The 26,118-nt window shown below is 45.8% G+C and overlaps 1 protein-coding gene and 1 long non-coding RNA gene across 4 annotated transcripts; one reads left to right on the forward strand and one right to left on the reverse strand.

Annotated features, from left to right (window-relative positions):
• Positions 1 to 1,261: 1,261 nt before the first annotated feature.
• On the forward strand, positions 1,262 to 25,288 carry LOC138995838 (uncharacterized). 3 transcript variants are annotated; one of them, XR_011468679.1, is made up of 6 exons: positions 1,262 to 1,702; positions 16,119 to 16,226; positions 17,298 to 17,406; positions 19,248 to 19,334; positions 24,552 to 24,635; positions 24,729 to 25,288. It is a non-coding gene; the product is annotated as an uncharacterized lncRNA (long non-coding RNA). The 3 variants fall into 3 exon arrangements; XR_011468678.1 differs by having other exon boundaries at positions 24,748 to 25,288; XR_011468677.1 differs by having other exon boundaries at positions 24,552 to 25,288.
• Positions 3,261 to 24,084, reverse strand: AKNAD1 (AKNA domain containing 1). The gene is made up of 13 exons (XM_070396572.1): positions 23,110 to 24,084; positions 21,447 to 21,486; positions 21,140 to 21,279; positions 20,983 to 21,045; positions 18,036 to 18,163; positions 15,245 to 15,401; positions 12,821 to 12,909; positions 9,585 to 9,700; positions 6,089 to 6,193; positions 5,888 to 5,995; positions 4,954 to 5,035; positions 4,223 to 4,352; positions 3,261 to 3,494 (listed from the first exon to the last, which is right to left on the reverse strand). Exons 1-13 carry the CDS (start codon positions 24,082 to 24,084, stop codon positions 3,363 to 3,365), a joined length of 2,265 nt encoding a protein of 754 aa, XP_070252673.1. The 3' UTR covers positions 3,261 to 3,362.
• Positions 25,289 to 26,118: the final 830 nt, after the last annotated feature.

Below are 26,118 nucleotides of genomic sequence, written 5' to 3' on the forward strand. Positions count from 1 at the left end.
TGTACATAGAAATGCCCTTTGCACCCAAGATTAAGTCTCCCATTGTTTCTTCTAGGACATTTTGATGTATTCGTTTTATTTTTTGCAGGTATTCCATCCATCTGGCATTGATTTTAGTGTGAGAATGTATGCTAGATACTATCTTTTAGCTCTTGGCTTTAGGTCCCATGCCTCTCCATCCCATCCCACAGGGCATGAAAGGCTGAAAATGAAGTTTTGCAGACTCAACGGTAAGTGGCACAGAGATTTAGACGAAGACATTGCCCTGTGACGAATGGAACTCCGGTGTGATGGCAGCAGACACTGCCCGCTGAGTCGGTCACTTAGCCCCTCAGCGATCACTTTGCCTTTTGTGCTGATGGCAGATCCTGTGAGGCCTGCATTGCAGGTATGTTTTAGGCTTAGCATTGAAGAGACCCTTTGTTTTCTAAGTCTCTCACTGAACTTGAAGACATAAGAGGTCATCTCACCTAAATTCCTTAGACTTAGCATGTACAGATTCTGATTTCAAGACCCTGAAAAAAACCTTTTTTATTCTTGCAGTTAACACATTGATTCACTATCTCTGAAGCATGGTTTTGCTTCCTGTTGAAGTGTGCTTGGTCTGCGAAGTATAGTGGATTCACATTGCTCAGCCATATTCACAAGAACGAAGAAAAATATCAGTAGTTCATGACACAAAAATTTTTGGATTCAAGCCCGAAGGCCAAGATCCTGGCAATTTATGTTGTTAGATGTGATGCCTCTGTAACTCAGCTGTGGTGTGGGTGTCTGGTACCCCTCATGACTCCCATCAGCATGCAGGCCGATTTATTTTTTAAATATATTTTTATTGATTTCAGAGAGGGAGAGAGAGAAAAACATCAGTGATGAGAAAGAATCATCGATTGGCTGCCTCCCGAATGCCCCCACTGGGGGCCGAGCCCGCAACCTGGGCATGTACCCTTGACCGGAATCAAACCCAGGACCCTTCAGTCTGCAGGCCGATGCACTGAGCCAAACCAGCTAGGGCCAGGCCAATTTCTTTTAAAATCAAAGGAGCAAGAAATACCTTCTATAGCAAAGTTTTACTACCAAACACTTGGGTATTAAATATAGATACATATATATTCATATTTAGTATGTATTAGGTATATTTTAAGTAATTATTAACAATAAGATTGAATTGGAATGAATAGTAAAAGGATGCGTTTTCATATATGTACTCTGTAGTTAAAGTGGATGGCTAGAACTTCTAAAGAGGTGATAGCATTCTACAAGCTGTCCCTCACCCAGCTATCTTGGTCCTGGTGCCTCAAGCAGGAAGCAAGCACAGAGGCCTCTATGCTCTGGAGGGTGCCAAGTGTCTTTACAACACCCCTGCCCCCAGCAGTCCTGAGCCTGTGACTCAGCATTTGGAGATAGAATCACTGTCGCTTAACAAGCTTGTTTTTCTGGCTTATTCCTGCAGCAGGATTAGAAGAGAGGTCTATCAGCATTGGCACAAAGAAGTTGCGTGAGGGAGGCCACAGCCAAAGCTACAGCATCAGTAAATCTCACATTATCTTTGCAAATCAGAGCCTGTAGCACTTCCGAAGAAGCCTGATGGCGGTTGCCCTACTTCTGTGCCTCGGATGAGTCATGGTGCAATGACTGTTGCTAATACCCTCAGTCATCAAGGAGATGAGAAATTACATCTAGAATACAGCTACATACAGCAGAGGTGGGTTCTGTTTTTAAATAAAAATGATTTCAGCAGTGAGCTCCTCTAAAGGGTAATGCGAGGGGTCAGGAAGGTCATTGATGGTGCTGCTTTCTACCCGGAGTTCCATGGGCTTGTTCAGTGCCCGTGGACTTGTGAAAACTGGGTGCCAAGTTGTTCCTGTTCACGTATCGCTTTTTCGTGGGAGAGTGACGCATAGGGAGGGAGGCTCCACAGGTTTCATCAGATCTCAGAGAGGTTTGAACCCCAGAAAGGTCAAGAAACAATGCGTCGCTTCAGAACACCTTAAGCCAGAGAGTTGTGTGATTTTAAACTTGGGGACAGGGTGGCGATGCTTGGTGCACAGACAGGTTCTCAAGCTGTGATGAGTTTAGGTCTGTGATGAAGCTAGAAGCCCCTGAGCACGTATACAGTTTAAGCCCCATTTTTTTTCCTCTTAAAATTCGACCAACAGTCTTGACTCTTCCTCACAGTGCTGCAGCCTAATGTGAACTTGGCCACAAAGTCAGAGGAGTCTTGAGTCTGGCCTCTGCTCTCTCTCTCTCTCCTGCAAGGCACCAAAACTCATTTCCAAGCCCCAGAGTTAAAAATAACCCCTTCTCCAGCTGTGTGGTCAGCACAGAACCCTCTCTGTGGGAATGATCCAGCTCTTCCCCCTGAGCACAACCTGGGAGCGGAAAGCCATTTCTTGACTTTGGAGTGAATGGAGGCCTCAGGAAAGAGGGAAAGAACCACTGACTACACCGTTATAATGAATTGTCTTCACTTTTGTCCCAAATTTCATGAACCTAGAGCTAGGACTGTCATTTTTGTCTATTTCTGGCTTCAAGAGATCTTCAACCAAATGATTTATGAGAATTTTGTAAGAACTACAGAAAGTCAATGTAAAGTCCCTCCACTTCCCCACAGAACTCCCGGTTCCTCTTCCTAGAGGCCCACTCGGTGTTTCTGTGTGCTTTCCAGTGGTGTGTGTGCCCTTTGAAGATCATACGCAAAAGATCACACCTGTGCCTTGTTAGGCATCGTGCTGCCCCCTCACACTATCTTGAAGATTAACCCACCTCATTCTTTTCACTGGCTGCAGAGTCTTAATTGTATGACTGACATCTGTGTTTATGAATGGCCACATTGGGTGTTTAGATTAGTTCCAGTTGGGTCTGTTCCCATCTGTGCCGCATGGCCATCCTCCCTCACATACCATGGCCTGTTGGGTGAGTCACCTGTGAAGTAAACAGCTAGTGGTGGAATTGCTGCTCAAGGTCAAGTGCACGTCGAATTTGTTAGAATTTGCACCAGTTTGTACTTCCAGCATCAGTGCCTGAGAGTACCTGTCTCCCCCAGCCTCTGATACTGGGTTTTCCAACTTTTTTTTTTTTTTTTGCCATACTAATAACTAAAAGTATGTTTTAATTTCTCTTCTCTTATTATGTGAGGAATAACAGATTTATTTTAAAATAAATACTTGTTGATTAGAGTATAAGAATCAGAGGTCCCTTTTTTCTCATTTAAGTACCGTTGGGTTCCCCATTTCTTATGGTTTTGGCATTTTCTCTAGAAATTTATCCTTCTAAATTGTGTAATAAGTAAAATAATTTGAGGGGAAGATTAAGTTTTCTTTGCCTTTCTTTTTTTCTCAAATCCCCAGTCACTTTGCATCAAACTAGTATTTCAATCGATTCCTCCATCTCTGTAGTTTGGCGAGATCTTCTGCAATAGTTCTGATCATTTGATCAGTTGTTTCTTTCAAAATGTTTGCTGTCCTCAGGGCATGGTCCAGAGATGCGGCTAAACCCTGTGGAGGACAAGTGCGTACATTTTAGTCACACACGTTTGCCACTGTTCCTGTTAACTTAGTTCTGTCATCACACACTGCCAGGTGGAATTGGGAGTGCTCTTTTTTCCACCCGGTCTGTTTCTGTTTTTTCCACCAGGTCTGTTTCTGTTTTTGAGAGTTGGTTTCCTAGGAAACCAGTCAGAGATGGAAGGTATTTTTTAGGGCAAGGGACAGAAAAAGGACTGACACGTGACTGATGAGCATGAATCAGAGGGTGAGGTCAGAAACCTACTGGGCCCATTCCCTGCTGTCGAGAAAGAGATCTGAGAAAAGGAAAGTTCTTGGGGCCACTGAAGGGGACTGGGGGACATGACCACTGAGAGGGCAGGGATACCACGCATGCATGCACAAGCCTTGGGAAGTGGCCTGGGATTCGAGTTTCTGATTGGAAAAAAATATGTGGCTAGCAGCTGTAAGCCGATTGTCGGAACAGTCCTGTGAGCAGCCAGGGGATCCTGTAGCTGAAGCACTGCCCACAAAGTTTCCCTGGGAACCAGTTTAGGAGTAGCACACACCACGTGGCTGCTCAGGCCCTGTGTCTTTAGGTTAGTCCTGAGCACACACTGTTGTTAGCAGAGCATTTTGGGTGCTCCATACTGTAATAATTTAGAAGCCATCAATTTTGTGGTCAGCAAGACCAAACTTACAAGCTGCAAGGATTCTAGAATGTTTTTCTGAGTCCTCACCTCAGATTTCGTTTCTTTGTCACTGCTAACGTCGCTTAAGGATTTGCTTCCAGAAACCCTGCCAGAGTGGAAATGGGGGGAGGATGTAGCCAGGTCTGAAGTGGAGGTCATGGGAGCCTTAAGGTTTTTTCTGGAAGGCAAAAGCACAGGGATACCCGTGTGAAGCGCCACCCTCAGCTCTGGGGTGCAGGGTGCCTTTGTGCTGGTGGAGGCCGGCACTCTCCGTGTTGCCGCTGTCACAGTGCCTTGGTGGGTGACCGCAGCTGAGCTTCCCACATCAGGGCCTTCCCACATCGGAAGCTCACGTAGACTGGAAGGGTCTCTCTTCCCCCCATTTCCCTTGCTAGCTCATTCATATTTAATCTTTGGAGTTGAGCTTCCCTGAACCCCCATATTAGATAATAGCACTTTGAGTGACCCCTTCTCGGCACTCACACACACAGCCACCTCTTCCCAAAAAGTGAGCTCCCTGAGGGCAGGGACAGAGTCCACTCTGTCACTGTGTTCAGCAGCTAGCACAGCGCCTGCTGTGGACACGCAGATAACGTGGTGAGTGAACACATGAAAGACTGACGTCTTAGCCAGACTTCAGTTTGAATCCGGCTCTCCTACTTAGGATCTAGAATCTAGATGATCTTGGGGAGGTAATTTAATGCATTAAGCACATAGTATGCACCCAACCAATGGGTAGCCATTCTTGTCATCATTACTAATGAGAAAGTGATACTTACTTTCCTGGTTTGGGCTCACGCTCATCTTGAGAGGATTTTGAATTTGCTCTCTGGGAACAGATCCAGTTTGGTTTTGAATAAGCTGGAAAATGTTGGTTCTGATTAAATTCAGAGCATCAGAAACGATCCCCAAATCGTGGATATGTGGGTATCATTTTCTGAACTTCTCTATGTGAATGAAACATTTGATAAAATTTAATAAATAAGAAAATTGGGGAACATAGGAAACAAAGAACTTTGTATCAAGTATTCTGAAGTCAGAGAATTCAGGAAAGAAATTCCATTTTTAAAAGGAATTATTAGCAGAAAAGAGACCAGGAGTCTAGGTTCCCTGGGTGCTAGCTGTGCGACCTGGGCATGTGGTCTAACTTTTCTGGGCTCAACGACTTCATCTGAAGGTGGAGGGGTAATATATCCCAAGAGGTTGACCCACTTGGATTCCTGAAGTCCCCTCCGACTTAGGGTTCTAAGAGTCAGAAATTAAGTCACTAGGACAATTCTAGAAATTAGAGACTAACCAGGGGTTCTCAAACTTTTTAAACAGGGGGCCAGTTCACTGTCCCTCAGACCGTTGGAGGGCAGGACTATAGTTTAAAAAAAAACTAGTCGGCTGCTAAGCAACAGACAGCGGCGGCAAAAACACCCGGCGGGCCGGATAAATGTTTTCGGCGAGCCGCATGTGGCCCGCGGGCCATAGTCTGAGGACCCCTGGACTAAACAGAAGATACCTGTATTAAAGTCACCCCTCCTCCGTCCTCTACCTTTCCCTCTTTTTCCTTCCAGGCCTCCTGTCTTACCACTGGTCTCTAGGAGCGAGGCTTCACTCCCCCTCAGGAGTAGCAGACAGGAGAAGAAGGAGCAGTGTGGGTCTCCCAGGCCTGGGAGGGAGACTGGGTTGTTCACAAAGATGGGATCACGGAGGAGGTGTACTTACAAGGTGGAGAATTCTTATCTTCATTTAAAAATAGGAACTGGACAAAGGCTCTTCCTTCGCCATGATTTAAGTAATTCTGTCCCGGGGTGTCGTATCTGTAATGAAATTCTAAAAAGGAAAGATTAAAAATATGACTCATTGCCTGGGAACAACAGCTGTCCCCACTTCTGACCCCTTTGGAGGCTCCCTGGTCGCCCTGACCTTTAAGTGGTTCTTTCCGGCCGCCTCTGGGGCAGTTGGGAGTCCTAGTGCCACAGGTCTCGCAGGTGTTGCTCTGCAGCCCAGTGCCAGGACCTGAAGAAACCCGTTACACCAAGGAAGTGTGAGTCTTGGTCGTAGCCATACAGTGTGGTATGGCGAGCAGAGCTCTAACCGGGCGAGGTCTGCACTAGACACCACAGTACTTAACTTCCCCGCGGTTACCAAGGGGAGTTGCCAGCCCAGGAGTGACATTCAGGGTCCCTTCCTGACAGCAGAGAGGTGTTCTGATAAGAGAGCCTCCATTTGCCTAGCACTCGTGGGTGCTTGGTAAAGGCCTGCGGAACAGGTGGGCCTGTGAGAATTTGGCCCTCTGAGTTATCAGATGATCTTGCATTTAGTCATTGTTCCAGATTGCCCCAGTAGATCCACATTCTCTTCTCAGCCCCTGCTGTGGGCCAGGAGCTCGTGTTTTTCACCCAGACGGTTGGAAAGATGGTTTTCCCCAAGTTAGTTCATAAACTCAGGTAGGAACTTGAATCAGCTGTGCCCTCGCCAGTGCCACCCGAGGCCAGTGGTGGAGAGCGTGTGTCTGGTGCAGGTCTAGAACCTGCTCGGCAGTGGGATGCTCCAGGGGATGCCACGGGGTGGGAGCCTGGGCCAGGCAGGTGAGCACGGTAGGCTCGAGTGTCCAAGCCACATCTCAGCTCCGGGACACAGCTCTGCCAGTGCTAGCAGCCACTGCATCCATGAGTTCACTTGTCGGGGACTTGGTCTTTCAAAGTGTAAGTCACAAATGGGAGGAGCTCTAGAAAGGACTCTTTTCTTCCCCGAACCTCACTCAATGCATAGTTATTGAGTGCCTTCTTGATCCTGAACCCAAGGAAATTACAAACAGAGGACAGGGACTTACCCTGGGAAGGCTGTGTTGCACAGTTGGAGAGTGAGAGATTCAGACAGGCCTGAAGTTGAGGCCTGCCTCTGCCCCTTCGCTGGATGGGTCGACATATGTCCACATACCCTTCGTGTGTGTGTGTGTGTGTGCGCGCGCGCGCACGCACACACGCACGCAATGTTTTATGATAAAGAGGAACAGGGTTGGGTTACTTTGAAGAATATAGGAAGAAAAGTTAGTCTTTTTAAAATATATATTTTTGCTGAAACCGGTTTGGCTCAGTGGATAGAGCGTCAGCCTGCGGACTGAAGGCTCCCAGGTTCGATTCCGGTCAAGGGCATGTACCTGGGTTGCGGGCACATCCCCGGTAGGAGATGTGCAGGAGGCAGCTGATCGATGTTTCTAGCTCTCTATCTCTCTCCCTTCCTCTCTGTAAAAAATCAATAAAATATATTTAAAAATACATATATATATTTTTATTTCAGAGAGAAAGGGAGAAGTAGAGATAGAAACATCAATGATGAGAGAGAATCATTGATTGGCCGCCTCCTGCACGCCCCCCACTGGGGATTAAGCCAGGAACCCAGACATGTGGTCTTGACCGGAATGGAACCTAAGACCCCCCAGTCCACAGGCCGATGCTCTATCCACTGAGCCAAACCAGCTAGGGCTCCACATATTCTTTTGTTTTGTTTTCCACATACTCTTTGACATGTTGTTCAAGAGGTGGGCTGGATTAGTGACTCGCTTCTAACAGAGAGAATAAAGTAGTAGTGATGGTAAATAACTTCCAAAATCAGGTCATAAAGGATATTGACATTTCCAGTCTTGTTCGTTCTCGTGGATCCCTTGCTCTGGGGAAGCTGGCACCATGTCTTAGTAATACTCTAGCAACCAATGGCCCTATGAGTGACCATCTTGGCAGCAGATTCTCAGCCCCGGTCAAGCCTTCAGATGACATCAGTGCTGGCCAGCACCTTAACTGCAGCCTGGTGAGAGATGCTGAGCCCAAACTACCCAGGTAAGCTGCTCCCAGATTCCTGACCCACAGAAACGCGCTAGTAAGTGTTGGCTGTTCTGAGTCATTAAGTTTTGGGGTCCCCTGTTACCCAGCAGTAGGTAACAACACACCACCTCTTTGACCTGGCAAGTCTCTTAATTTTTCTGAGCCACCATTTCCTTATCCCTAAAGATAATCCCTACTTTACATGGGTGTTGTACAGTTAAATTATATATACTATGTCAACAGTTCTCAAACTTTTGATTTCATAACCCTTCTACACACATAAAATTGAGGGCCCTAGAGAACTTCTGCTGAGGTGGTTTGTCCTGCCGTCTACCATGATATACACCATTTTCTGTACCTGTGGTGGAATGTCCCCCTGCACTGGAGAAGAGCTGTCCTTAATAGTCAGTCAGCTGCAGATGGGTGGGTAGAGAAATATCTATAGATAAACTTAAAATCATTTTTACTTCAATCACTCAGATCTTTCCAAGACTGAATGGGTAGTCCGAGGCTTAAAAAAGTTGTTTTTAACTGAAGTATCTAAAAAATATTTTACTTATGGTATCATTTAAAATGAGAATAATCCATTTCATATTAACAGAACATCTTTTTAACAAAAGCTAACTTTTTGAAAATAGAAATTAGAAGAGTGGTATGCTTTATGTCTTGGCAAGTATCTTGACTATCTGGGTTAATAGAAGACAGCAGGGTTTCATAGCTGCATCTCCATTCAGTCTGTTGCAATATTGGCCTTGCAGCAATATACAGTATAGTTAGAAAGGAGAGGACCTCATGGTCCCGGCAAGGGTCTCAGGGACTCCCAGAGGCCTTCGACCACACTTCGAAAAGCTCTACTCTGTTACAGCATCTGGTATATAAGTGTTCAATGAAACCTATATTTATTATCACAAAATATATCATCTACAGAGAACAAATAGAACTAAATGTGACAGAACAGTGAGTTGGGAAACGGCTTTTGGCTAACAGGCTGTATGAAGGTAAGCTCTCTGAGCATAATCCTTGTTCGCTCTCTGGCTCCGGTTCGTCATGTGTAAATGGGGTAGATGAGGCTTGGGGGTGATTGTCACACTCAGGAGCTGTCTGAGCAGGCAGGCCCGGCCCCGCCTCTTCCCCACCCAAGGCAAAGCTGACAGAGGATGTTCTGCTTCCATTCACATTGAAGAAGGCTCCTAGGACTAAAAACCACTGAATTCCATGCCCTGTGCTCTCTGGGTCTCCTCCCAGCTCTGACTGTCTGTGCTTCTCTGACACGTGCATGGACAAGTGGGTAGCAGATCTCGAGCGGCAGGAAACTTATAGGTGTACACGTGGGTCGTGCTGGATGGGTGACACACCCCTGAGGGTACCCAGGGACCTAATCTATGCAGTCCTGAGGTGTTGGCCAGAAATAGGTGTGGGCACGTTCACCTACCTGACTACATCTTTTAAATCATTTATTTTTAATTCTTTACATTAAAAAAAAAAAACATGCAACACTGCAGCCTAGGCAGTGCTATTTGGAGTGACCAGTGGCAAGCTGGCACCCACCATGAGCAGACCCCACAGGGAAGGACCTTGAAGACTGAGTACCCACAGCCCCAGCCCCCTCAACTTACTGAGAAGTGAGTCTGGATGAGGTGCCTTTTCCTGAAGGGCAATGGGAAGCCCTCCACAGCTGGTCCTTCTGTGGCCTTTCCTCTCCAGGGTTTGCTTCCTAAAAAGGTGCATAGACCCCATGAATCATCAGTAGACTTTGAATAGAGATAGCGTTTTGGTAAAGGGGACATGTCGCGTTTCTTATGTCAGCCTGGACGGTACAGCAGGGGCATGTCATCCTCCCAGGGGTCCCCTCTGCCTGTCTGTGAGCTTCCCCCTGAGAAGTGGTACCCAGTGCAGTTTAGCCTGATAAGGACATTGTTTCCAAACATTAAAAGTGAATCTGTTTGGCCTTAGCTGGTTTGGCTCAGTGGATAGAGCATCAACCAGGACTGAAGGGTCTGGGTTCAATTCCAGTTAAGGGCACATGCCTGGGTTGCAGGCTCAATCCCCAGTAGGGGATGTGCAAGAGGCAGCTGATCAATGATTCTCATCATTGATGTTTGTCTCTCTCCCTTTCCCTTCCTCTCTGAAATCAATAGCAATATATTTTTTTTTTAAAAAAGGAAATATTGTATTTTTTTAAAAAGTGAATCTGTTTGTTCCCCAGAGGATAATATCTAATCATCATACATACACAGTATAGAAATTTAAAGTTTGGAATTATAAAATTTGGAGCTTTTTTCATATTCATGTTTCACAATCAGTTCTTATCAGGGGAAGAAGCTGTGCTGTATGCCACTATGGGTCACATGGCTTCGACTTTAAAAGTGCAAACAGACTGTATCCCAAGAGTCCATAAAGAGGATTTTGTCCCAGGTTTATGGGTCTAGAGCAGTGGTTCTCAACCTTTCTAATGTCTCGACCCTTTATTACAGTTCCTCATGTTGTGGTGACCCCCAATTTCATTGTTACAAATTGAACATAATTAAAGCATAGTGATTAATCACAAAAACAATATGTAATTATATATGTGTTTTCTGATGGTCTTAGGCGACCCCTGTGAAAGGGTCGTTCGACTCCCAAAGGGGTCACGACCCACAGGTTGAGAACCACTGGTCTAGAGGCTGGGGGACAGCTGAGCTTAATTTTATCAGTACAGGCCACCAGGGGGCATCAGAAAGATGCCCTACAATTGTCATTTACCAGCTGCTTCCTCTGACCTGTTGCTTCAGTCTCCCTCCTTCACAGAAATCCTAACTCCTCCAAAGGAATCCCACTAACATTCTTAAAGCTCTCGCTCAGCCCCTGGGTACAGTCATAGCCCCAGGGGGAAGGTGCTCATTCTTCGTGTGGAGGCACTATGCCCAAGGGATCGTGGCCCAAGCGGGTGAGGCAGGACTGAGACCGATTCCCAGGGAGGGTATGAGGTGCTGCTTGGCACGAGCGTGCAGGTCTCGCTGTGCCTGTGGGGTTGGGGCTGGGAAGCCAAGCCTTTCCCCTCCCCTTGGAAAAACACTCTGTCCTCCTGAGTCACACTTCCTCACACCCCATTTTCTCTCTCCACCCCCTCCGCTGGGGCCTCTGAACATCTGCTCTCCAAAGTGGGAAACTTGGATCTCACTCAAGTGAGTTCAGTCCAACACGACTTTCTTTTTCTGCCTCTTAAGCGTCTCTGTGCGCTGAAATCTTCCTGCCAAATGTAACAGCTCAGGGCAACTCTACTTGAGAAGACAGTCTTAGTGGCTTAAATCCAGTCCTGCCGCAGAAACAACACAAAGGGATAAGCATTTGCATGCAGCGTCTATGCCATTTACCTGCATGCAAACACACCACCCTGCAAATGCCCTGCCGCATCCTGTCCATCAGCAAGCTTTACAAGGAACACACCCCACCTGAGAGAGCTCCGTCTGCTGACAGAGCGGAGGAGCCCTCTGCTCAGTTCATTCCTCCGGGACTATTACGGCACTGACCGAGATTGCAGTTTGTAACTCATGTCTGCCTCCTCCCTCCCCAGCAGTAGCTTCACTATTAGGTCTGATTTTATACTTGGTTGTGCTTCTCTCTCCATCTTGTCCATCAGAGAAAAGTATATTTAGTCGAGAACACTGGTCTCTCTAGGTCTATGCTAGGAATTTGGAAGAGAAACATTTAGTACCTTGAATGCTTGATGAAAATGTTCTTTAAGCATAAAAAATTTTTATATTTAATAAAACCTAAAAAAAATTCAGAATCTAGGTTTAATTCTAGAAATACAAACAGTGGGCTGGGATGACTGGGGAGGAAGCACATCAGTGCCCCTTGTGTTTAGAGTCAGAGCTGATGACGGACATGGTGGTTTAAAGTCCTGAGCCTCACCAGGTGACACCAGTAGATGTTAGCACACCCCCTGCTGTGTCCCTTGGGGGGGAGGGGAAGGCAGAAACTCAATGGAACACTTATGACGAGTGCGGTTCCCGTGGGGAATGCTTTCTTTCAGGAAACCCCAGTCTGTCAGCCTCCTCATCTGCTTCTATTAGTCCATTACGTGCATGTAACAGCAGCTGCCAAACAGCTCTGCCCTCCTTGCTCCTGACCTTCCCAAGGTAATTAGCCAGGCTTTGGCCCCAGTTCATGGAAGCTTCAAATAAATGATGCTGAATTCACATGGGCCAACAGCTGCTCCAATGAGCATTTCCAAAGCATCACGGATGTCTACGTAGGGTTTTATATCTGTGTGCACGATTTATAACTTGAAGATTTCATGCCAAGTGATGGGAGAAGTAAGCCCTGAGGTGTGGGATAAGGTTTATTTCTGGTGGGACCAGGGAGCAGAGGGGGGACCCAACAGGGAATTTCCCTCACCCCAGGGGAGTGGTGGTGGGGAGCTGGTGGACAGGGTGTGTAACACTATCCCACCTGGCAGTGTTCCCAGGAGCCCTCAGGACAGACCACCCTCCCTGTGCTGTAGCCGAGATTCTCACCCAGGGGCTCATCAGGATCACCCGGGAGATGTAAACAAGAATTCCTCCCAGGCTCCACCCTGGCAAGGATGTCACAGTAGGTGGGGCTAAGGCGTGTGCATGATTTAAACATCTGCCCGGTGACTTTGATGCTGTCCCCAGTGGAGAACCACAGCCACAGGGACTTGTAAATGGGAGGGAGGCTGGGCTGCGTGCCCAGCCCTGAGGTCTGCGGTTCTGTAACTGGGCCAGTGGCTCTGGCAGCTGGTCAGCAAGTTGACGCCCACTCTCACTGAGGCATTATCCCAGGCCCGGCTCCCACCCACCCCAACAGCTTAGCAGCCAGAAGCCCTCACCATTCGAGGACCCGGTGGCAGAAGGCACAGCTCCGGCCGGTTGTCTCTGCACGTTGCTGCCTTCCGGAGGCGGAGGTGTGGCGGGGGTCCTGCACCACAAAGCACACAGATGCAGCTGTGACCCAGGAAGTGACTCACCCCCTGGCTGCTCACATTCATGCACAGCTCTGCCCAGCAAGCAGCCCAGGCTCGCTGCTCACCACCGCAGGCGGCTCGGTTCTCACTCCTCCCTCGGTGGGTCTGTGTTGCAGGCCAGGACTTAGAGAAAGAACCTTCAACACAACATACTGTCTTCTTCCCTTCCCCAAGCAGATTTTAAATCTCGTGTACAGACGAGAGGGTATTCTTCCCTTTTTCTTACCCTTTGGTTTCACCAGAGGACGAACAGATGTTAGAAGCTAATTTTAAATCTATCAGTCCGACCATCAGTTAGTAGAGCTCTGAAAGCTTTTCCAAAGAAATACAATCCACTAAGAATTATAACAAAGTTTAGGGAATTAACACCACCACCACCCCCCCCCCCCAAAAAAAAAATGGCATTACTGGCCTGAAAGGGCTGACACCACCCAGCCTGTATTTCTTATGGTGGTTTTACCCTTTTCAGGGGTGGGGAACCTTTTTTCTGGTGATATTTATAACATCATTTGAGGGCCATACAAAATTATCAACTTAAAAATTAGCCTGCTACACTTGGTCAAACATTTAATTAGCTCACCCTAATGCTTTGGCAGGGCCAGACCAAATGATTTCCTGAGCCTTATACAGCCCACGGGCTGGACCTTCCCCACCGTGCTCTAGGGGAACAGAAGAGAAACGCACCTTTCTCACCATGATAAACAGTGCTGGCACAAGCAGCATTGTGCAGCTAGCTTTTTCCGTGTTTGAATGACTTCCTTAGGAAGTGTCTGGGTCAAAGGGTACGAACATGTTTGTGTAATGACAGGAACTGGCAAATTGCTTTCCACAACAGTGGGAATTACACAGCCACCAACAATGTGGGCCACTCAGTGGCCACACCCTCCACTGCATCAGGAATGATCAGTCGAAAATGTTTTTGTTAATTTAATAAGGGGTGGCACCCTGCGTTCATGAGCGTTTCCTCTGCTATTAAAGGAGATAAGCATTTCCCAGCTGCTTGCTAATTAGTTGTATTTCCTACTTGCGACTTTTTAGTTCACATCTTTTGCCCATTCGTTTTGGGGAAGGTTTCAGTGTTTTCTTATGACGAAAACAAACATTTGTTGACTGCTCCTGTGCCAGGTGCTTCTCCGGTGGCCCCCTTATTCCTTCCCACCACCCTGGGCCATTGTTCCCATGTTAATGATGAGTAACCTGAGGCTCAGGGAATTTAAGCAACCTGACAGGTCACCCAGAGTAGCAAGTAACACACAGCTGGGATTTGCCCCTTTCCCCATATGCTGTGTTCTTAAGCACAGTCCTGCTCCTTAGAGCACTTCGTGTACTAAAAATCTCAATACTGAATTTGATTTACACTTAATATTTTCCCAGTTGTCTGGCCTAACTCTGCAGCTGGGCCTTAAAATGAATGAGATTTTGCCAGGAAGCTAGGTGTTTTGAGGATGTGAACATGCTTCTTTGGAAAGGCTAACATTTATACAGGGTGGGCAAAAGGTTTACAATGTTCCTTTGGAAATTAAAACAATAATTGATAAAAAAATTAATACATAATAATACAAGAATAAGCACTTTTTCACATACTCACAACTGTAAACCTACTTTTGCCCCGCCACTGTGTATAATGCTCAACATGTTGTCCTTGACTCTGACAAAAACCTATTCAAGTTTTGAATGTCAGCTGCAGGCTGTGTCTCACATACCGACTAAAACCAAAGAATCAAGTTAAGGCAATTATCCAGACAATTCAGTTTCTCAGAATTTAGTCTGAAATGTTCCAATAGTTGAGGCTACAGAAAATAAAAAGTGTAGAAAGACAGTGGTGATGGATTGGAATTCCTACTATTGCATCTTCAGACAATCCAAAAGAATTTAGCTTGCGAGAAAGGAAATGCAGATGTGGGCTCATGGAAATGGTTCTTGCACTGAGAGTGTCATTCTCATTTGGAAGAGCGAGTACAAAACCATTGAAAAGAAAAATTATTTCTTCCAGGCACGATCCACAGAAATATTACTATCCATCCAGAAGAAATAGCTCTTCAGCGGTTCATCAGTTTAAACTACATTGTTGCAGCCTAAACTAATAAGAGGTTTTAAAAACCAAAACTTGAAATAGCTTCTAATTTTTACAAGCTGGTTCCATTGAAAATAATATGATTCATGAGACTTTGGGAAGTTAAATTTTATGAAATATTAAAGTAGAATTTTGTAATTCCATGAATGCGTATGCTATAAATGCACAGGAACCGTGTTTCCTGGCATGGAATTGGGCTGTAGGTTATGCATTACCTCATCTGAGGGTGGAGAGGATGCGGATGGCAGGCCACCTGGGAGGGTTGGAGAACTCTCGGGAAGAGAGCCAACTGAAGTGTGTTTGCCTTCATCAACCTTCCCTTCAACATCTTCAAGAAGCATCTCCATCTTGGAGACTTCACCTTCTGCTTTCCTAAATAAACAGAAGGCATCGTGTGGGGCATGCAGTCAACATTCTAACCAGTAACAGCAGGTCTTGACCATGGCATTGATCTATGTTATTAAATGGGCTGTCCTCAGAAAGGACCCATAATGGACACCCGCCCTGATGGGCATCCTGTTTCAGTGTCACTTGAAAGGCCTGGGCCCTGATCCCTATTTTGCTATCCATTGGCTGTGCATCCTCGGGCAAATCACTTAATCTTCCTGTGCTTCCAATGTCTCAAGTTTAACAAAAAAATGTGTCAAATCTACATGAAGAAAACAAGCTCCTGGACCCAAATACTCACTGCAAAGGTTTTAACTCCTCCCAAACTAATCTGTAAATTCAACACGATCCTGAACAAAATTCTAATGGAACTTTATTAAGGACATCTGGTGAGCTGATGATAAAGTTTTAATAAGAGAGTGCAAGAATAGCTAAAGAAAGTTTAAACAGGAGGAAACATTTCAGAATATATACTAAACTCCAGTAATTTAAACTGTGTGGTTGACGTAGGAGTAGATACCTAGGTCAGTGGGATGGAACAGACCCGTCCCGTTACCCATGGAGATTTTGTATACGATAACATGGCTTTTTCCACCATGGGAAAGGCTGGCCTGTTCAGTAAGTGGTGGGACTAAGATCTCAGCATGAAAAACCATATTGGTAATCAAATAAGATATGGGGAAATGTGTTCTTCCCTGGCAGGCAGAAGAGAATGAAGAGCAGACAAGGAGAGACTGAACATGTGAAGGAAGAGAAACACTGAAGCAGGCCGCAGGTCGTGGGAAGAGATGGGGCTGGAGAGGCCGCAAAGTGAGTGAAGGAAGAAAGGGTGTGTGTGTGTGTGTGTGTGTGTGTGTGTGTGTGTGTGTGTGTGTGTGTGAAAACATGCAGATTTGGAGGCGGAGAAAAGATATTTTTGAGGGAATTTATTTTTTCTGTAAAACCAAAGACGATGATATCAGGCCTTGATGGAGGTAGAATCCCATTTCTTGGCCCCTTGGTTTCGGGTGTTGGTGTGTGTGAAAGATTCAAACAACTTCCAGACAACATTCTAACAAACAAGATGCATTAAATCCAAACAGTTATTTTTGCATCTTACCTTGTAAAGGCAATAATAAGAAGGTTTTCATAAGAGTGCAACAGTTGACTTCAACAAGCAATTAGCTGATGAATCTGCAGAATTCTTTCCCTACAGAAAAAGCTATCTGCAATGGTCTTTGATCTCAGGGCTTAGAAGGTTCTCGACATACCAGTCCCTCCAGGGTATGAGGTTCTGCTCATTGACAGGTTACGCCCATGTGAGAGCAGGAGGACCAGCCTGGGACGGAGCAGCTTCGCTTGCCCACTGAGTTTACTGAGCTTGCCCGTGTGGAAAGCTTCTCCTGTGTATGGGATATAATTGCAGTTGGGACTCTGTTGGTTTATGCTGGGGCCAGGCAGTGTGGGTGTAACTGGGATATAAATAAGGCCTGAATTGCATAACTTTGGTCTTCATGTGCACAGAGGCCTGTCTTTAAAACCCCTGCCAACAGTGGGATTCCTTGGAAAATAAATATCCTTACTCTTTTCGTTCTTAAACAAATAGGGAAAGCATATGGAGATCTTTTTTTTAAAAGGCTTTGGAGGGAAAATCAATATTAAAACCCCAGCCTTGCTGTCTAATTAGTTGGTATTGAAATAACAGTAGACAGAGGTTTCATTCATTTTTTTGAAAAAGTAAAATTGTACTTTGGGAAAAAAAGCCTCAGGATGCAAGTGCTAAACTATAAACCATTAAACTATTTTGGCATCAAGAATGATTTGTGTTAAAATGCTAGGAATAGAAAGAGCTGACCTTACGAATATTAAGCCCACTGAATGGATTCTTTTAATTCGTTGCAGGACATTATATGGAAACAATCCCAGCCTTGATTCCTGGAATACATCTTAAAGCTATTGGGTTGGGAAGAGGATTGTGGCGCCATGAAAATGGCCAGTTGGAAACTCCAGTGTAAGTATGCATCTAAGGTTCTAATGTGGATTTGCTCAGGAATCACTTAGGTTTTAACATTTTCCCTTTATCAGGATTTGCGGGTCCCTCACCCCAACATTAACCAACCTGACAACAATCCTCTCCAGCCCACTGCTCCTTTGAAATGGTCTGTGGATGAGAAAGAAATGGGGGCGGAGGGGGAAGTGGGACAGAAGAGAAGAGCCAGGCGGGAGAAATAAGGACAAGAGGGGGGTGAGGGAGAGGACAGAGGAGCGTGGAGAGGGAAGGGCCTCTGGGTTAGACTGTGAGCCCTTCCACGGTGTTCTTGTGCCCTTCCTCGTCTCAGAACCAATTCTAATGACATCCACGAAATGCAAGATGGCGGCACATTGTCTCCGCCAGGAGACAGCTGTTCATTCTGGACACGCCATCTGGTCATCACCTAGCACGGGACCTTCCATGTAGCAGGAATTCCTCACTGTCTTTCGCATGCGGTGACACCTACTCATTGGTGGCAGGGGTTTTACTGACCCTAGACCTTCCTGGGCCTTTCGTGGCTCTCGGGCACTAAACCAGCAGCCATATCCGAGTCCCACCTGAAGAGATCTCTTCTCCAACCCTCCCACCTCTCACAGTTTAAGCCTGACCTTTTGGGGTCATAGTCACTGACAGCTGGGGATTTAGGCTTGTGGACTTGCTGTTCCAAAGTTAGCTGCTTCTCAGCCACAAACTCCTGCTTCAGCAGTTCCAGATGTGCCTGCAGTTTCTGCAGCTCCTGTGGCAGAGAAGGCACTGGCATCATTCACATGTAACCCTGCGCATGGAGTTGTTCCCCCCAAGCCCATGAGGGTGTACCCTACAGGAGTGCAAAACAGAGCCGTCATCCTTCTCCTGGCCATTGTTTTGTTTTGGAGTCTGACATCTGAATTTCAGACAGGGGCCTTCTCCACATACCACCCTCCCTCGTAGCACAAAGCTGAAAAGTTCGGTGGTTCTGAACCCACTCGGAGCCTCTTGACGGGACGTTAATAACCCTGTATATTTGCAGAATGATTTTTAGCTTCTAGAATATATTCTGTTCTTTTTCTTACTTAACTTACTCATCAGTGTTGTAGATGTTGCAAAGTAGATTTATTACCCCGGTTTTATAGAGGAGGAAAGCGGAGCTCTAAGGAGTAAGTCTGATGCCACATAGATCTTACAAGGGAACTGAGCTTAGAGGACCTGGCTTTGAGTCTGTGGCATTTAGAGGGTGAGATGAGGAAGGAACAGCTGGAAGGTTAGCCCCAAGCTGGAATGGGTCTTCCAGATGTCACCACATCACCACATGCAGCCTCACACAGGTGCATGTGTAAACCGTGCAGGTCAGGGTCTTGTCTGGAAATATAGAGACTTTAGCCCTACAGTCCCAGCTGCTAAACATTCCCTGATCAATGTCTACATCTGGCCCTGGGCTGGATCGGAGTACTTTGCCATGGCTCAGTGGAAGAGGTGAGACTGAAGTTGGGCTTGAAGGGTACTCAGGAGGGCCTGGACCAGGCAGCACTCATGAAAATGGAGAGGAGAGAGATTCCCCAGAGCAAGAAAAGGATCAGGAGTTAAAGGATCAGACCACCAGGGTTCAAGTTCAGACTCTGTCCCCTACTAATTGTATGATTTTAGTGAACTTGAACTCTAAACTTCAATTTTTTCATATTGTGAAAACTAAATGAGCTAATGCTTCGTGTCAGGAGCATAGTACATACTCAATAGTGGGTAGCTATCATTATTATTAACAATGGATAAAGCAGTTTGGAAACATTGGCTATTGGGTATTAAAAAAGGCAAGTGTGGTAAATATTTTCCACTTCTCCCCCCAGATCCATCCTCCATCCTTCTCCGTGCCCCGCCCAGGAGGCTGACCTTCCATAGACATCAACAGGAGGGAGGAACTGAAGAAGGATGAGGTAGGGGTCTTTGTTTCCCTGATTTCCTCCTGCAGGTATCATCATGCACCAACTGTGTCTCTACCAAAAGCCACAGAGCTTGTCAGCTACTCCTACAGCTACAGCTACTCTCCTTGGGCTGGAGTATCTGTTCTTCCTCTGTCCCTAACCTGGCCCACACTGTTGTTAAATGATGGCTTATTAAACTCTCCTCGATTACTCCATTGGAGCAGGCCACCTAGTTCCTACCAGGCCGCTGATTCTATAAACCTCACAGTCAATGATCAGGGGTCTAGCTTGGGAGATGGACAGAGTGTGAGAGCCCTGACTAAAATGAGGAATTTGGAAAGGCTAACAACTTTGAATGAAGATGTCAAGCTTACCTAGATTCCTCCTACAATACCCAGCTCAGGGTCACTCCTAGGAAGCCCTCTAAAGTGCTTTGCTCTGACTAACAAGGGTGAGCCTCTTCCCTGCCGCCCTTAGCATCACCTGTAACCTTTCTCAAGCTGTGTGTCACTTGTCTATTTACCAGCCTGTTCCTAGGAGTCTATCCGCCGCTAGAAAAAGAAATAGTTCATCATCTTCAAATGCCTGGTAGAAAGTCTGGGACATGGGAAGCACCCAATAAGTGTTTGTTGAATGAATGAATTAGTTATTTCATTAGTATGATGAATGAATGAATGAATGAATAAGGAACATCTCCTAAAGTTCGGATCCTCCCAGTTTTTGTGCCGTCTGGGCTCTGAAGCACAGCCTGCCTGAGCTTTGCTTGTGCTCTTTACATCAGGACTCGTGACCATGTCTTGCGGTTGACCCAGTGGCCTAGACTACATCTTCCACTTTGCACATTTCTGGTTCTCACATTCTCAGCTTTTTGCCCCATTGCCAGGCTCTACCCCCACTTCCCGTGACCCGGGCACTGATGAACAAGGCTGTGGTGGTTACAGCATAAATGAGTGACTTGATTAAATACAACCAGCAAGGATGTGGAACCCAAAGATTTTGATCTGAAAGCACAGCTTCAGGATCAATTTTAAGTTTTTGAAGTGTTATTATATATTGAGTTGTCAGATCCTGGTAATTCTTATAACCTAAATCCCCTGGGACCCATCGACTCTGGATGGGCTTTGTGATCCTTTATAACAGCTGGTGTGCTAGTCTCTTGGACCTGCCCTGGTCTCAGATTTATTATGGGGCAACCGGTGAAGAAAAACAGCGAACAGCCATAAGTAATAGATCCCCCGAGAAAGAGAGAGGGCTGAGCACATAGAGGAATCCTAAGCTCTTTTCGCTCCTGTAACACGAAGCCCCAGTCCTCAAATAATCAGTGAGACCTGAGCCTCAGCACTTTGGGAAGGAGAGTGGGGGATGGGAAGATGGGTGAAGGGAAAGAGGAAAGCTCATAAACATTAGCACAGTTCTGTCCTAGTTTCCATATAACCAGCTTGAAATGTGTTATTAAGGACATATTTAATGCTTAATTCAATTTGATTTAGCATTCTAGGGAGTTATATATGTATGACCAACGCCAGGCCTCTGGGGGCTGTTCAGCCATAGACACAGGTTACTGCCCTTAACCCCTGGCAAAACATTTCCCCCGAGCACCTCCACTGCCCGCTGCAGAGAAGGCCCGTGCTGGGCAGATTCCCCAGGAGAGACTTATTACCAGCCTCTCGTCTTGCTCGTAGCCGGGGGAGTCCTGTGCTAGGCTTCTGGAAAATTCTTGCACCTGCAGTGAAAAAATTGCAAGATTTCATGAGTGGCATGGTATCTTATTTTTGAATTTGCTCACTTCTACTGTTCATAATCTTTAAAGGTATTACTTTAGTCTTCAGCTGATCAGTCTGTTCTTTTAGCTTCTGGCACATCTCTCTCCCTTGGGATATCTTCTGGAATATGGAAGAACTCAAGAAAGGGTCTTTCTGAGAGGTTGATGACAGCTTCCAGAGGGGTGTCTCAGATCCTGTTCCTATAGAAGAGAGAATAAGTTGGGCTACCGTTCATCTCAAGTTCACTGCAGATTTATTAAGTCCTGGAAATGGAAGTCGGTGGCAATCACCACCATTTGCTATTTAAAAATTTTTTCTAAACGTGTATCTAAATGAAAAGAGGTTGAAAAAACGCTAGTACCTGTGAGATGTTCTTGGTGGTTGTGTGTTGCAGGCTTCATCTGCATAATTAAAGGATAAGAAAGTGTTACTGTTGATAGTGATCAAGGACGCCATTATTCAGAATGGCTGATGGTTCTGATCCTCCAGGCAGCCCGTGTTGCATCAAGGCTGAATCACCTCCGACACTGATCTGTGGGTGGCCCAGGGCAATTACTTATCACCGTAACCCTCAGGTTCTCAGCAGGAAAGTGGGGACAGTAACAGAACCTATTCTTGGGGTCCTTATGAGGAGTAAGTGTTAAGTACTTAGACTCAGGCATGTGGTAAGCACTGAGTACACATTAGCTGTTAATACTATCATGTCTGATGCTATTATATGGAACATGCAAACATTTCTCCTAAAACTAGACCACAAGTCCCATGAGGCCTTCTCACCAGGTCTGTTGCTCTCACTAACACCAAACTCATGGCAGCCACACCCTAGAGAAGAACATAAAATAGTATGCATTACGTTCCATAAGGGGTGTCAAGACAGCCATTTTTACCAGGACACACCCCTTTCTGCTCATACAGGCAGACAGGAGTTTACATTCCAGAGTGATTCGCCTTGAGGGGCTGCCCATCGCTCACAGCACACAGAGCTCAGAAACAGGCCAGTGCCAGCAGCTAAACCAGTGGTTCTCAACCTTCTGGCCCTTTAAATACAGTTCCTCATGTTGTGACCCAACCATAAAATTATTTTCGTTGCTACTTCATAACTGTAATGTTGCTACTGTTATGAATCGTAATGTAAATATCTGATATGCAGGATGGTCTTAGGCGACCCCTGTGACAGGGTCGTTCGACCGCCAAAGGGGTCGCGACCCACATGTTGAGAACCACTGAAACTGGTTGTGGTCTCACCAAACTGATGATTATGAATGTCTCAGTGACATGATGGGTATGGAACCTATAGAGTCTAGTTCTCCAACCTGAAAGGACTAGAGAAGCCCAGCCAGCGTGGCTCAGTGGTTGAGCATCTACCGATGAACCAGGAGGTCACGGTTCAATTCCAGGTCAGGACACATGCCTGGGTTGCAGGCTCAATCCCCAGACAGGGGCGTGCAGGAGGCAGCCGATCAAAGATTCTCTCTCATCACTGATGTTTCTCTCTCTCTCCCTCTCCCTTCCTCTTTGAAATCAATGAAAACATTTTTTTTTAAAAAGATGGGGAAACTCGCCAAAACCGGTTTGGCTCAGTGGATGGAGCGTTGGCCTGCGGACTGAAGGGTCCCAGGTTCGATTCCGGTGGAGGGCATGTGCCTTGGTTGCGAGCACATCCCCAGTGGGAGATGTGTGTGAGGCAGCTGATCGATGTTTCTCTCTCATTGATGTTTCTAGCTCTCTGTCTCTCTCCCTTCCTCTCTGTAGAAAATCAATAAAATATATTTAAAAAAAAAAAAAAAGATGGGGAAACTCAAATTCCAGGTGGGAGAATTTGGATTTAATTCTATGATGTGTTATTGTTATTCCAGCCCCTGCTTCTTCTCATGAGGCACCCAGTGGTCTTCTGAGAGGTCACAGAACTCGCTCAGAACTGGAACAAGAACCTCAGACCTAGAAAAGGTGTCAGTCACCTTCCAGAGAACGGCTGTGGCACAGAGGAGCGGCCTGGGCCTGTTTCTGGAGGCGACTTCTCTTACCTCTGTCTGCTTGGAGGGGTCCCCAGTCTTCCCTTCCTGCTCTTCCTTCTCAGCACGGTCTGGCCTAGCTGTGCCTTCTGGAATTTCTTGCCCAAGAGCTAACCCAGCTCTCAGTTCAGGAGAAAAGCTGGCTTGTTTATCTGTTAGAAGTGGTTTATCAATCGTATTATTTTTAGGGATTTTCCCTTGGGGAGCAACACTAGAGTGATCAGAGAACCGGTAACAGACTTGGCCATATTTGAACCCAGGGCCTGATCTTGTGTTTTCTGTCTGCAGTTTCTGCTCTTGGCAGCCTTTTTGTTTATTGCTTGGACTCTTGGATTTAGTTAGAAAAGTGGAACTTTGTGGAAGGCTGCCGTCTCCAGCAGCCACTGGCTCTTCTGTCTCAGAGGTGTTTTCTGCTGTCATGGTGGGGCAACAGCTGGGCTCACTGCCCATGTCATCCTCCCTCAGGGGGTTGAGCTGGTCAGCGAGTTCTGGGGTTGGTTCTTTTGGCCAAAAACTCTTAACATAACGCAAAATAAAACTTTTAACAATGGCTTCATCAAGACTGTCCGCACTGGAGACCTCTGGGAGAGTTTCACAATGACTGCCTTGGCCTTTTAAAAGCTCCTCTTTGGAAAGATGATGCTGTAAAACATCAGAAAGGTCTGACTTTGAACGGTCCCCTTTCTTAGCTGGGATGTGAAGAGTTGGGAGGCAGCATTGTTCTTCATCAGATTTTTTCTTGGCAGCGTGTTCAGTCATTTTACCCAGAGTCCAGACTGCGCTTGCATTTCTGCACGACCCTTCATGGGCAGCCCTTTCTTGAGGGTCCTCTGCTGTTGGAATCACTTGATCTGAGACACCCAGGATGTTGTTTTCCGAGGAAAAATTGTGATCAGCGTGTAGCTTAGTTTGGGAGAAACCCCCATCGTCAGGGAAATCCTCCCGTTGCTTGGAAGCCTTACGCTCTGAGAAATCAGCCTTGTCCATGGGCAGCCAGGCCTTTGTCCTTGTGCCCGTCCTTGATGGTCTCAGTTATGCCAACAGAGCTCCTGGTTTTCAGTGACTGTCTTCATTGTCTGTCCTGTTCTGTGCGAAAGGAGAAGAGCCTGGTTGTTAAATATATTAGAATAACGTGTGGAAGTGGGCTATCCCAGTGTCCGAGCCAGAACAAAGTGGATGCTTCTCACTTAGAACAACTCAGTGATAATCGTGAAGGCAGAAAGCTCAGCAGGCGCTAAGCCATCCTAAATGCTACATTAACACAATCAATGGTCTATACACAGGAGAAAAAGGGAGTGGTAAAAATTTTATTCATTAAATCTGGTTAATGACCACATATTTATCAATCTGTCTTGGACCACACATCACTGACGGGCCTCTCAGTTGTATAACATTAAACGTTGTTTGCTCGGCTAACATACGACCTCCCACCTTCTCTGTCCTGGTTTTGAAAGGATGCCCAGTGCAGAAGGCAGGTACTCTTCACCCATGGGAATAAAGGACAAAGGAAGAAGTGGCATGCAAGAGACATGGTCTCGGTAAGAGCCTTGGAACTATTTTTAAAATCTACTTGTAAATGAATTTATTGTTTGATGGTGAAAACTATCACTAATTTGAATTCATTGTCTAAGACATCCAAATGGCCAACAGGTGCATAAAAAGATGCTGAACATCACTAATCACCAGGGAATTGCAAATCAAAACCACGTTGAGATATGGCCTGACACCTGTGGGATGGATGTCATGGAGAAGAGATAACAAGCGCTGGCGAATGTGGAGAAAAGGGACCTTTGTGCACTGTTGGTGGGAATGCAAATTGGTTCAGCCCCTATGGAAAACAGTAAGGAGGTTCCTCAGAACATTAAAAATGTATCTACCACGTAATCCAGCAATGCCACTTCTGGGTATATACCCAAAGGAAATGGAATCAGGATCTCACAGAGATACCTGCACCCCCATGTTTATTCACATTATTCACAATAACCTATGTGCCCATCGATGGATGAATGGATTAAAAAGATGTGACATATTACAATGAAGTATTATTAAGACATGAGAAAGGAGGACATCTGGTATTTGCGACTACATGGATAGACCTTGAGCACATCATGCTAAGGGAAATAAGTCAGAGAAAGACAAAGGCTGTCTGATGTCACTTTTGTGTGGAATCTAAAAAAGCCAAACTCGTAAAAACAGAGTAAAATGGTGGGTACCAGGGGCTGGGGGCAGGGGGCGAAGGAGGGATAGAGTAGATGAGATTTAAGGGCACAAACTTACAACAAGTAGTTACCAGTTTAATGACATAAGCCCTAGAGATCTAATGCACAGTGTAGTGAATATCAACAGCAATTATGTATTCAAGCTTTTTAAGAGACTAGAACTTAATTATTCCACTCACCAAAAAGAATAATTATGTAACTTGATAGAAGTGCTAATTATGACTAGAGTGGCAATCATATCGCAATATATGAATGTATTAACTTTAAAATTATACAATGTTATATGTCAAATATATTTCAGTTTTTAAAAATTGTCTGTTTTGAGGGGGAAAAGAGTATTTTAAATGCCTACAGAGAAGAGCGAAAGACGAATTCTAGTTTTTCAGGACTTTTAATGACACAGGCAAGCTACAGCCCCAAGCGCATCCTCATGGTCTTTGTATCTTGAGGTGCTAATGGCAGAGCTCCAAGCCCTTCTAACCAGATCCTAGTTCCTAAAATATTATTCCTTTGAAACTGATAGCATTTAACTTTTGTTAGAATTCTTAAGAAAAAGAGACCACAAAGGTACTCTCCTGTTGCATACAGGAAAACAGCCTGTTATTATTATTTTCTTTTTGTTTGCATGCAAAATATCAAAAGTTTTTTTCCTGGTAAAGGACAGTCTACATTCTTAGCCTTGTAATGGCCCCTTACAGGTAGCTGGAAAGAACTGGAACATTTTCCCACGAAGCTACCAGGCTCTGTCTTGGACTCCCAACGTTCATTCAAAGAGGTTCCGGTCAGAATCCAACAGAACCCA

This window comes from Myotis yumanensis, unplaced genomic scaffold (genome assembly GCF_028538775.1).
Source record: "Myotis yumanensis isolate MYYU_CA2020_CCGP unplaced genomic scaffold, mMyoYum1.0.hap1 SCAF_17, whole genome shotgun sequence".
Classification (NCBI taxonomy): Eukaryota; Metazoa; Chordata; class Mammalia; order Chiroptera; family Vespertilionidae; genus Myotis; species Myotis yumanensis.

Coding starts and splice junctions, on each gene's coding strand:
- AKNAD1 (XM_070396572.1), bottom strand. CDS start 24,084: ATGGACAAGGCTGATTTCTCAGAGCGTAAGGCTTCCAAGCAACGGGAG. Junction 18,164..20,982: donor ACGAGCAAGACGAGAGGCTG/GTAATAAGTCTC, acceptor TCTCTGCCACAG/GAGCTGCAGAAACTGCAGGC. Junction 15,402..18,035: donor AGTGACTATGACCCCAAAAG/GTCAGGCTTAAA, acceptor CTGTTTATTTAG/GAAAGCAGAAGGTGAAGTCT.